Here is a 12,810-nt window from a genome sequence, read left to right on the forward strand (position 1 = left end):
ATGGCGCGCTCGAGTCACGCTCCCTTAGCGGTTGTTGTTTATTCGACTTTTTACCTCGCGGTATTCTGCGGAGAAACGGGTCAGTCAATAAACACGGACACTTTACGCAGTTTGTTGCAGAAGCCTGGCGCGGAGCAGACTCGGTGGCGATCATTGTTAGATAAGTATAGAAATGGGAATCATGATGTCAAAGAAGACGAACTCGTCGAATGTACAGATTACTGCAGTATGACGAAAGAGGATCTGTATGACATAAGCCCGCAGTGTTTTTGCGATACGTGTCAGTACAACCAAGATCTCGATTCGCGGGAGAGTTACGCAATGGAAAGTAGGTACACAAGCATACTATGCTACCCGTACTAACTGCCATCACTGGCGGACCCAGCAATTCGGGGGACCTGGACTGGGTTTGTCAATTGATTTGTCATTTTTGTTGTCGCCTGAAGGGGGGCTGACGTGCCCCCTCCTGAATTCGCGCGTGGGGCGGACCGGAAAAAACTATTCAATTTGTTTTTGTATAATATAAAAAAAAATCATTAACTTACTCTGATGATTTTAAAGTTTGGACCCCCCCCCTCATAAAAAAAATCCTGTATCCGCCCCTGTTAATGTAAAGGTTAATGAACCTCTCTGTCTCTGCCAATGACGAACATCATATTATCTATATCAGTTATTTAAATATTGATATGATGACTCAATCTAAACACTTCAATTGAATCGAATGATTTCAGCGAACACAATAACATATTTTATAACGTGTCAGCCGGTAATATCTGGATCACACGATTAGAATGTGCAAGTCAAAATAAGGTGAATCAATATTTAGGAAATATGTTGTTATAAGTTTTAACATGTTTAGTTAAATGCTTGATCCCGACTTTAGCTTGCACGCTTTGAACAGCGCTAACAAAGACAATGAATACATGTTGGTAACATGTATAGATCGCGGTCATGGTTACGGTTAAGCTCTGAAGTTATAGTGTCACGTGAAAACTTTGCCCAATTATGTATTACGATCTGCGGCTTCGCTCATAGCCAGTCATACAATAATCACTAATATATATCTATCACACCACTGCATGACATTTAAAACACTACACAAGTTCTGATATCATGTTTTTGCATGAAACGGTGCCCATGCACGCCACACATGGTGACATGTGTCAACTTCGAACTGAATAACAATGGGCATGAGAAACCCCACAAATGTTCTGTTGTCTGAACATGTGACTGTACCCGCTACGTCGATGTAATACTACCAATCTTAGTGTTACTTGACACAATGAAGATACTTTTTGAAATTAAAAATGTATAAATCGTGTATAAACTATGCACACTGTGTACAGATATTAATAACCCCATTCATTCTCTTGCTTACGCCGACAGTGCGGGACTCACAGGGCAGATTTCCGTCGGGCTTCGCGCGCGGTAACTTTAAATGGATTGGACAATACACAGAATGCCATCGAGTTGTAGACGTAGTAACAAATACCAGTATGATTAATGGACAATACTGCCTCGCCGGATTCTTCCCTTCACCTGAGGTATTTATTTATTTATTTATTTATTTATTTATTTATTTATTTATTTATTTATTTATTTATTTATTTATTTATTTATTTATTTATTTATTTATTTCACCACTGCTTGCATTATTTATTTACTCTACTTTGTTCTCAAAATTAGCCAGAACCACCTTCTAGCAGTCTCATTGATGTAGCTCTGTGTGTACCTGACAGCTGCAATGACGGAGATGTGACGAATCTGTTAAATAAAAGTTAGTAATATCCATTAATTTTAGAGATAATGACACGTTTTGTAGCAATTGTGGTATTATAATCCCTCTGGATACGTCTTCGGCGATTTGTTTAAAAAACGATGCGAACTCGAGTTTTATTCCAATATTTCCATTTTGTTCTCAGGTCTCCTACCAATTCCAAGCATAGTTACCTTGCTTGGTGTGGACATGCACCACGTGTTTACCTTCTGTTCATATAATGAGAGCATATCGACGGGAGCAATAGTCATGATGTGAGTACCAATATGTGTACTATGTATCAACAATTAATAGTTATTAATTAAATGTGTTGAGATTACAACTACGCTTATATGGTATATGGGATTCGTAATACAGTGGTTATTTACAGATGCATTACCGGAGTGCTGGCTTTACTAGTTGTAATTGGCACGTGGTACGAACATTTGCGCAAGTCGCCAACAGCCTCTGATAACAACGTCACGGTGGCCGGGGGTGTATCGGTGAACGACGCGAATTTTACTCTTCGTGCAAAGTACAATATGGAGCCTTCCGTATCCACCAATGAGAACAATAAGGGTACGTCGTTATAATATTAAAGCAGTGTGTTTTTATTCGTGAGACACTGATAGAAATTTAATTTATTAAACTGCATAAACACAATGCCTTATAATGAATTCACAGAAAACAGTCACGGCATCTTAGCCAGAAATCAGTTTGCATCACAAAAAAAAAAAAATTTTTACATACACGTTATATACAATTTACGAGATATTCAAATCTGAACTTCCCTGCCCAAATTACCTTATTCGTCGATAGCTCGTTGAGGGCCATAGAACCTCGAGATTTGTTTTGCCTTCGAATAATGTTCCATTCTCCAATGTCATCGCGTTTACTGTTCCCATGGCTACTAAAACTATGGTATTTGGAAAGGTGCATGCAATGTTGGTAAAGAATAGAACATTATTGAGGGGCAAACACAAGTCACGTTGTTCTCTCGTTCTCAACGCGATCTCGGCACTCATATGAGAATATAATGTAAAATGCAAGACCCACTTTGAATGACTAAATTCACTAATGTATTCATATAATGCAAATTATACACACACTTAATAATAAAGCGGCTATAAATCGATTACAGTTTTGTAAAATGTTATCAACAGCAAATGTACTTATTCCGGCAATTTCAGTGGCTATGTTATGTGTGTTCCATTTGTGGTTTCGAAATGTGGAGCCACAATTGTCTAAATATAAAAAAAATGCGAAAACAATTTTATCAGGGCTCTAAGTTCCCATGAATTTGCATCTGTACATTAAAGTTGAAGTAATCACATTTTGTTCATCCTGATTCAAAATCCAATATTTTAATTTCCGAATTTTTAATCTTCATCGTACTGTCGTGGATGATCGCTCCAGCACTTTGGGAAGAACTGTTGACATCGTTCTCTGCAGTTAGTAATGGATCACGTATACTAAACACACACGATGTGGACAATGGAGACGATTCGATGCCTGCTTTATATGGATTCCGAGTTCTCTGTGTGTGGTGGTTGATTGTTGGACAGACGTTGGTACTCCAGGGACCGTATATAGGTTAGTTAAATGGGTAGGGTCTGGGGTTATTCCCATCATGATTGGAGTTTTTCCGCATCCATGTAATATCAACCTCTTTGCTGTGCGAAATGAACATACACAAACATAGCGGTACAATGAATATGCAAAACAGTTTGCATTCAAAAGCAAAAGTGGATATCTAACAGTACGAAATAAACATTTTCACTGGAAAACTATAAATTGAAATCCTTTCGCAAAACTCCATATCCTTAATGATAAAAAGTATTCAATCATTGCTAACGCGACCAACACTGTCAGCGAGCGCCTAGCAACACTCTACTAAGCTTTCTCAGTCCATATTATTGCGGCGTAACAACATTTGCGACACGTGTATACAAGTGTCATTACAATCTTCCCTGTAATGGTCATAATGTTGAAAACACATCAATGTATTTTACCATTCTATAATAATCATCGAAGAATGTTATATCTTTCAGGCAATCCGCTGGACCTTGTATACATTGTTCAGTTTTTATTCGTCCAAGGGGTTTTGTATTTCATGTACGTCGAAGATTCGTTTTTCTTTCTTAGGTGAGCTTAAATTCAAGTCAAATTTAGTGTCTACACTCCATACATCATATGTGAACGTATGATTGTTTTGTCGGAGTTGGGTAGGGGAAATGAATAGTGTTGTGAGCTGAATAAATGATACTTTATAATCGAGTGTACGATGCTTATGCCGACCACATATCATTTGAAACATCACGTTGTTTGCCCATATAAGTGTCAAACCACGTAGTGTATGTACATAACGCTTGCTAAATATTGTTTGTTTCAGCGGCTTTCTCTTGGCATATTACTCGCTGTCAAAGATGAAAGACGATGGTAAAGAAAACTGGTTCTATTTCTATATACATCGTATCTGGAGGTATGAACTTTAGACTGGAAAGAGAAATTGGAATTTTGTTTTACTTTTTATGTTTATTTTTTTTTGAGATTGTTTATTTATGTCAAAACCTATCGTAATCATAACTGCGCGAATCTTTCCTATATAATACTGATTGTATAACAACATTTATTTCAGACAATATTATATACAAAAATACAGTGGTCATAATTATTTGACCAGATCTTTCAGAAAAAAATGTATTTTTGATCGGTCGTATCAGTTTTTCACCAATGTTACTATTCATTGCAGGCTTACTTTAACATATTATATTGCCATATTTTCGTGGATGTATCTGGTTGAATTGTTTGCCGGAGGGCCCTTCAAATACTATCACATGGAAAGTTTAGAATACTGTTACGACAACGTTTGGTCGAACCTTCTGTATATAAATAATCTATATCCATATCCAGGTAGTCTGGCTGAGCAGGTACGTAACCTAAACGCCGAACCACATGATGTATTTATCGTCGACGGTCTGAAAATCATTATTACGGTGTCAACGTAATATATATCACGAGTACGAGGAAACAGTATATGTATTCATACGCACATTGTTTTAATCTGATAGTGTGGAGCGTGGTGGTGGTTCATGGGATGTTTAATGCAATTCTACATTGTCACGCCGCTAATTCTTATACTAGTTCACAGGTAAGTAGTAACTGATCTGCTATCATCAGCAAAACACCATACAGTTAAGGAAAGCTTAGAAATAACTCCCATGTGCTGGAAGTATTAAGTAGAAAGTAGAAATAAGGAATTTATTTTTATATATAACAAATATTTTTTTCAGCAACATTTTAACGTATATCATAAAAAGAATTGAACTTGATATCCAGTAGTGATTGGTGACATCATGACATCATATCATTATTCAAGGGGCGCGTACTGAGTGACTGTAATGCTATGTTGTTTCAGAATGTTCTAACACATAATGCAATACAACGCAATAACATTCCAATCGGTTTTATGATAGTACTGTGGACACGCATGCTGTACCCAATAAATTACTTCACATTTTCCATACAATTTTAATATTTGTTAACTTTATTATTTAACGTTCACAGAAAGCCTATCATTGGTTTTTCGACTATTGGCATACTTATTGCTATGTGCGTTTGTTGCACAGTGGCCCTGGCCGAAGCGTATGAAATACCAGTTACCTTAACACAGTCATTACAAGGGTGAGATGAAAAAGAAGTCAATGTCAATCATGATTTCAAATCCCCAGTATAACCGAGAATGAGAATTGCTTTCTCCATTTCAGATGCGATTAGAAACTGTTAATTTACGAAATAGCAACAAATCTACTGTTGAATCCAAATGTATTGTATGTCAACCACAATTAACCAAAATGTTCAAAGGAATATAGCTCAAGAACCAATAGTTTCTTAAACTTTTTTGGTATAACAGGTGATAACTGTGTCGTTGCTTCTTGCACGAAAGTATTACAAAGTGTTGTCTGAACACGTCAATCCAAATGACCACAGTGACTCTCCGAATATGTCATGAACTACGTATAAATACTCTTTTGGAATTATTTGTAAACACTTCGATCTTACCAATGCAATAATACGCCGAGTGCATTCGCTATGTTTGTAATAATTTGTTAAATGTAGCAAACACACTTTTTTGCGATTAGGTCCATAGTTTTACGAGATTCGAATATGAAACATTAATACTTTTGTTTGCAGAGGTTTGAGCGAGTTGGATATGACGTTTAGCCAATATGTATACAGTAAGCCGTACACACGCATGACTCCGTATCTTATTGGAATCATTGTAGCCTATGCAATCGTAAAGTACGGAAAAGACGTTCAGATTAATAAGGTACATACAAAAAAAATATATGTTATGTCCTATTCAGCGAATACAAAGCGTGTAAAATACTATTTACACGAGATTCAAACACCTGTAGAATTTTAAATGACGAATGAATACTTGTCTTCCAGTTTGTCAATGGATGTTGCTGGTGTGTATCGATATTTGTGGGATTAGCCTGTGTCTACGGTATGTACGGAACATATCTATTTGACGGCAAAGTACTAACCAAGTTCGAGACTTTGCTTTTTCATGGCTGCCACCGTTTGGGTTACTCCCTGGCTATTGGCTGGATGTTATATGCTTGTTTAACCGGAAACGGGGGTAGGTAGCAATTTTCCAGTTTGTCAAGCAAATGTTGTTAATGTGAAAGAACAATTGTTTGACCTTTTCTTATTTGCTTTTAAACATATGGGCTGCGATACGAGTCTTTGACATATATGACTATAGTAACGTCAACTCTCAATCTAATCGATTGGTTTATGTTTGAAGCACATATCCACCTGAAAAACTCAAGAATGGTTAACTCATCAACTTTAGTTGTCTGGGAACGAATATTCAGTATTCATTGAAAACATTTGTGTTCACATAAAGATTTCATGAAAATCTACCTATGATGTTTTGAGTTATAAATAAAAAAAAAACACTCCCAAATTTGAAGTTTTATGGCAACCAGATCTACTTCTCGAAATATAGTTAATGATTGAGCAACTTCTCCTGAGCATTACATCAAAATAAGCCTATAGGTTATAAATGAAAAATAATTTCGGAAATTGTGGCTATGGCAACCATATTTGAATCGCTATCAAAATCTAATTGGTTTGTATTAAGGGCAACCTCTTCTGAAAATTCATTAATATATATCTTTAGTTAGAAATGAAAAACCATTTCCGAAATTGCTGCTTTCGTGACACCAACATGTCCATGCATCAAGAAAGATTTCCTGAAAATGTCATGAGAATCCATCTATACCATTTTGAGCAATAAAAAAAATCATTCTCACAATCGGATTACCATGGCAACCAGATCCACATTTGTATCGAAATCTAATAGTTTGCTTACCATGTTCAGGGAAACCATTTCTTACGATTTCATGGGAATCCTACAATAACCTTTTGAGTTATCAATCCAAAATCATCGCCGAAATTGTTTTTTTTTTTTCATGGTTAACGTGTTTCACATCTCTATCAATATTGCTATTGTGGCAAGGGCGACCCCCACCCAAGTAATTGTATACAAGCGTACGTAGACCAACACATGTTTTTAGCGGAGGAAATTATTTATGATCAGAGTAACATAATAATCATGTGCATATTTCTTTGCAGGTTTTGTTAATAGGTTTCTTTCTTGGAAGTTTTGGTTACCTCTTCATCGCTTGAGTTACGCCGTTTACATGATCCACGCAATCGTCATTGTCACATATATCATGAACAGAGAACACCTGTTTTTCTTAAGTTTTCTAAACGTGGTAAGTGTGTATTCTGTTAGACCACTTTATTGAAAGTGTGAAAATGTTTTACAGTCGTGGTACACATTGTCATAATATATATGTGTGACTGTCAAACGTTTTGATCTATTACAAATCGGAATGACATTTCCTTAAACAACCTTGGACAGAATGTTGATTTGCGAATTTATCGTAAACTTGAACGTTCGTTGTAACACATGTGAATATTTCTGTATTCATTCATGCCTATGTGGACCATGTTGGCACTGCTAACAGTAATTACATTTCACGTGGTATACTAAGCAAACCAACGGCCTGTTTGTGGTCGAGGTTTTATTAAAAGTCCGAGGCCGCAAATAGATAGATCAAACCAAACCCAGAGGTGGCATTTACTATTAGTAATGTTAAGTGCTCATGATTGGCTTATTGTTCGAATAAGATGAGTCACTACCATGTGATTGACTAGTACAATATTAGAGTATAATGTTATATACTTTTTGTCGTTGGAAAAAAGGAATCGAGTCGGCAACGGGCGTGCTGGGAGCTTCGGCTTCTAGCTCTGCCAATAACTGACATTAGACTAAATCTATTATGTTGTTTGTATTTAACAGACTGAAAGAGCGTTATCTCTGGAACAAAATCCCTGTGGTAGAACCACATGAAAACAATACAATCCCGAGTAACCTATTTGACAATAGAGACAATTTTCAGTCAAAGTATACACACTTGAAATAAATGATATATCACATAATAGCCACAAAAAGTAAAAGTACAATACATAACTTAATAAAATATTATATATATAAATAAGAAGTATACAGTTACTTTTACTTTTTATTTTTCTCTTACAGTTTTATTTCTTTGTCGGCAACCTCTTTCTGTCTTATTTTGGTGCCTTCTTCTTTGCACTAATGACGGAGAAACCGTTTCTCAGAATGGAACAGGTGTTGTGGAGGAAGTGGAACAATCGGAAATCAGGAAAAACGTCAGAGATCACAAATTAGCGTTGAATTCACCCACAATGAAATACAGTGCAAATGTTTGGCATCTTGTTTTCTCTCTGAACTCAGAATGCTCAGGGAATTGATGATGAATTTGAGCACCAAGTCTGACCACAAATGTGGTACATGCAATTTTCCACAAATGTTTTTTGAACACTATAACCATTGCTGTATATCTTCACATTAGATAGTTCAATCCACCAGGCAAACTCGTAATTATTTTTGTTACTATATTTATTTATTAACAAAATAATGATATGCAGTATAAGTCACACAAGAAGACCAGCTGATCATGTGATTGATATATTAAACTGTCATTCGAAAATATTAAAAGTATTATTTAGAACAGCATACATGTAGTTCAACCTCTCTTTTTAATGATTACTTAATTTTGAAGACATGAACTGCTCCAGAAAGTCTTGCTCCATGACTACTATGGACAGCAGACACAATAAGATCAACACCCTGAAAACAAAGTGTGGGACAATTACACTTATCCAATAAGTTATATCGTCTAGCAACAAATATTCTAGCAAATGAGCACAGCAAATAAACAACATCGTGCTCGTTTGCATGAACTTGTATTGTACGACCCAGGTAGCTAAAAACATGGTGCATATATTGTAACCACAGTAATAAATATTTATAGATATATTTTAGATAAAATAAATAGTTCATATAATATATATTTTGGTCGAAATTAGACCATGAATAATATGAACAGTGATTAATATAATCTTGTTAATGGAGTATGTACTATGTGTTTAATATGTACAAACATATTTCACGTATGTATTTGAGATTATTTCAAAGATAGCTTGTTACTATTTCGAGTCTCAAATTGCTGACCCCAAATGTTTGAGTTACTATATTATATTGATGAACACATTCTACCAAATAATGCTCTCGCAATTTGAACAATACTGATAAAATAGAGGGAGCTGCTATCTCGAATAACAATGTTCCTCTACCTGAGAATTGGGTCAAGTTTCATGACTTCACTCAAATGTGGAAGTCATTGTGATAATCAGCTGGACTAATTGAAACATATCAGGTGACAGTCCCAGCATCTGCCTTAATGTGCATGGAAAATGCGTTAAAAAACATTAAACAACTGAATATTAACAAATCCAGTTTACCACTTACCTTGATATGTTTTAATAGTGCAATATCACTGCCAAATCGACTTCCTTTCTGCAAGTGAAACACAAAATTGTCAATGAATACGTAATGATGAACGTTATACAGCGTGATATGAGTAAATAAATACCAATTCCTGCTTAATTCAAATTGTTGAATGATTAACACATAATTCTGATGTATATTGGAAGGTGAAATTACTATTATGATTTGGTTATTTAATAGATGCATTTCAACTGCACAATAAAATCATTGTTTCAGGATCAGAGTTTCATTAATCATATTGGACATTTCCCAAGTAGCCAGAATATTAGAATCATGTTTACTTAATCTATTTCTTGAAAAATGTAAAAAAAAAACAAAAAACAAGAAAACATTTTCTGATCAATTTGTTTTCCAAGATCGAGTGTTTGTGCGTAATTTTATATTTACCATAAGAAATGATCACAACAATTTTACTGGAAAAGTCGACTTTTACTTTCATTTTTGTTGAAATGAAAAATGCTGTGGAATACATTTTTACAGCAGAAATCAGTGAAGTTCAACAATTGAACAGCGACATTATTTGTATTTTCAATTAAATGAGTCAAAATAAAGTCTAAACATAAAACACTGAATCAAAGAAGGTCAGTTCCAACATAGCCATTATTATTATTATAATTATATACTAGTACATGGCTGACGTTGAATACTGTAAAATACTTTATCTTAGCCGGAACTAATTTCGCTGAAAAGACTTTTTGTGCGTTGGTAAGAAATTTATTTTCACTGATTTTTGATGAGTAGATCGTAAAATATGGAAAAAATTGTATATTCACCGGAATTTATTTTCATTGAATTATCTTCTTAGCGAAATTAGCACATAAATGTATTTCAAAATAGTACTTTACAGTACTCTAAATGCAAGAAGTCGCACTAGTTGTCACCCGGTTTTAATAAACATGTGACGACGGTTTGATGATAGATTCTTATTTATACAATATTTTTTCGACTACCTTTGAAAAGCTTTGAATTATTGTTTCAGTAAATCACCAAACAAGGCAATTTGTTGCACTCAGTACAAGTTGAGCTTACAAGCTGAATCAATTTCTACTGTAAATTACACGTAACTGACAAGCATTACAGATAAATAAAGCCATCAATACCAATTATTGATAAAATAGACAAGAATCCACTTTACTCACTTCATTTGTGCCGTATTCAGCTGAAGCCTGAAAATAAGTCAACACTTTGGTATAATAATGGTCAAGCATAATTAAAGTTGTACTCTAAGATTATGATCTGTATATTATTGTGTATATGTGATATAATATCACTATACCTTTTTTCCAGGACATGGAATGATGATTCCAAACAATCCACACTTGCCAGTGACATCACCACTCGGTGGCGACAAACCACCTTCAAACATATATACACGACCTTCTTCACCTAGAGGTGAAAGTAAAGCATATTACATTTTGCATTAAATATTAAACAAATATAATTTGTTTTTGTCTCTGTATTAAGTTTATAATAAGGTGATATAATTTTAGGCTAATCTGACGGAATTAACTTTTTTTGGAGATATTTTCAACATTCACAATTCTATGAATTGAGACAGACTAAATTTATTTTGGTTTTAATAACACCTACCACCATAAAGTTCTTCAGTGATGTCATCGGTTCGGAAAGATGATCCTATTAATAAGTCATCTGAAAATAGATAGTTGAAAATTTTTTATTAAATATTAGTTCAGACAGCACAGTAAAAATATTTTCTGCATTTGCACTTTTTTAACTATATATAACTATAGTGGTATAAAATGAGTTTTATATTTATACTTAATAGTTATAGGATATACATGACTGCAATCTGTTAATACCAATTACTGCAGGTACTGCAATAGTAAAATATGTAGGCATAACACAATTAAAAATTGATATTTATCCGATAATTTGAAAAACATGAACACACCTTGCCAGAATGTTTATATATTATTTATGTGTATTCATTCTCCAAATATTTTTTTAAATAGTGGCACACAGAGGAAATGCACATACCAATATCATCACCGGTAATGTCATGTATAACAATCTTGTTACCAAATCTGGCATAACTTCTGTCACCACTGAATGTAGCAAACGGTGTTGGTGGTGGCACATTCATAATGGATGACACATTATAAAGAAATACCTTTCCAGCTTGAGAGAAAGTTGTGGGTATCTCTATTAGATTCCCCGGAACATCTGTGTGTTTTAACAACAATGGTACACATGATATTAGATTTATGTGTAAAAAAAAACATGGATAGCATGGAAAATATTTAATAATAATAATAATATTATTATTTTGAAATTGTGCTTTTATATTGATTTTTCATGAAAATAGAATTTGTTAAAAAATGTTTACAAAAAACAAGCAGTGATTTAAATGATACCTATGATGACCAGAAACATAAATATTTTTTTTTATCTGTGTCTAATATCATGATTTCATATGACAATTTGGATGATAAATGCATGTGGGAATAATACTAATAGACTTTGCAACAACTCAGCTCAGATACAGTTAAAGAATAACTTGTGTAACAGTGAATGATAACAATCTGCGATTAGAATTCACATCTTGTCACTGTGCCAATTTTGAAACGCAGCAAAGTTTGCAATGTAATTTGCTAGGGCAAGGTTGTAAGTCAGCTGCTATTAGTTATTCCATACACAACATTAGGTAGATAGATTCATACAATACATTTCCTCTAATATACCATTTTTTAGCCATTCATGTTGGGCATACAAGTGGTTATTTGTGTACTATTTTTAGGCATATAAAAAACACAGTCCTGAAACTGTGCATTTAAATATTCAATCATACAGGTCACTCTATATAATTATAACCAAATCAAATGTTAAAATTGAATTTACCCTTTGTAAGGCAAGGTACAGCACCCGCCCTGACCAATATATATGCCATAAAATGTTGCAGTTGTGCATGGTCAAATGACAAATTAACTGCAGAATAATGAATTTAAGCTTTCTCTAAAAGTATGTTGATTTGTAAACAAAATACACTCATTGTAAAAATGTATGTCTAAGGAATAAAGACCTCAAGTACACACAAAATGAAATGTAGGGAAAGGTCAAGTCAGGATATCTATTTTTAAAA

At 34.3% G+C, this 12,810-nt stretch overlaps 1 protein-coding gene and 1 pseudogene across 2 annotated transcripts in view; one reads left to right on the plus strand and one right to left on the minus strand.

The window, feature by feature from the left end:
* Nucleotides 1–8,876, plus strand: LOC102801659 (nose resistant to fluoxetine protein 6-like; annotated as a pseudogene). The gene is made up of 15 exons (XR_014929012.1): nt 1–328; nt 1,387–1,544; nt 1,687–1,777; nt 1,923–2,031; nt 2,148–2,347; nt 3,173–3,349; nt 3,808–3,901; nt 4,149–4,238; nt 4,509–4,686; nt 4,828–4,907; nt 5,324–5,462; nt 5,964–6,086; nt 6,209–6,401; nt 7,403–7,545; nt 8,376–8,876. The product of XR_014929012.1 is annotated as a nose resistant to fluoxetine protein 6-like (transcript).
* LOC102801774 (phosphatidylinositol-glycan-specific phospholipase D-like) overlaps nt 8,742–12,810 on the minus strand; it is a 23,730-nt gene continuing 19,661 nt past the window's right edge. Inside the window, exons 20-25 of the mRNA XM_085500119.1 lie at nt 11,709–11,894; nt 11,301–11,360; nt 10,987–11,096; nt 10,850–10,876; nt 9,672–9,719; nt 8,742–8,990 (exon numbers count right to left, since the gene is read on the minus strand). Coding sequence (XP_085356245.1) covers nt 8,907–8,990; nt 9,672–9,719; nt 10,850–10,876; nt 10,987–11,096; nt 11,301–11,360; nt 11,709–11,894 — 515 coding nt within the window. The 3' untranslated portion in view covers nt 8,742–8,906. The remainder of the gene's footprint in view (nt 8,991–9,671; nt 9,720–10,849; nt 10,877–10,986; nt 11,097–11,300; nt 11,361–11,708; nt 11,895–12,810) is intronic.

Source organism: Saccoglossus kowalevskii, chromosome 1 (genome assembly GCF_978046115.1).
Source record: "Saccoglossus kowalevskii chromosome 1, keSacKowa6.1, whole genome shotgun sequence".
NCBI classification, from domain to species: Eukaryota; Metazoa; Hemichordata; class Enteropneusta; family Harrimaniidae; genus Saccoglossus; species Saccoglossus kowalevskii.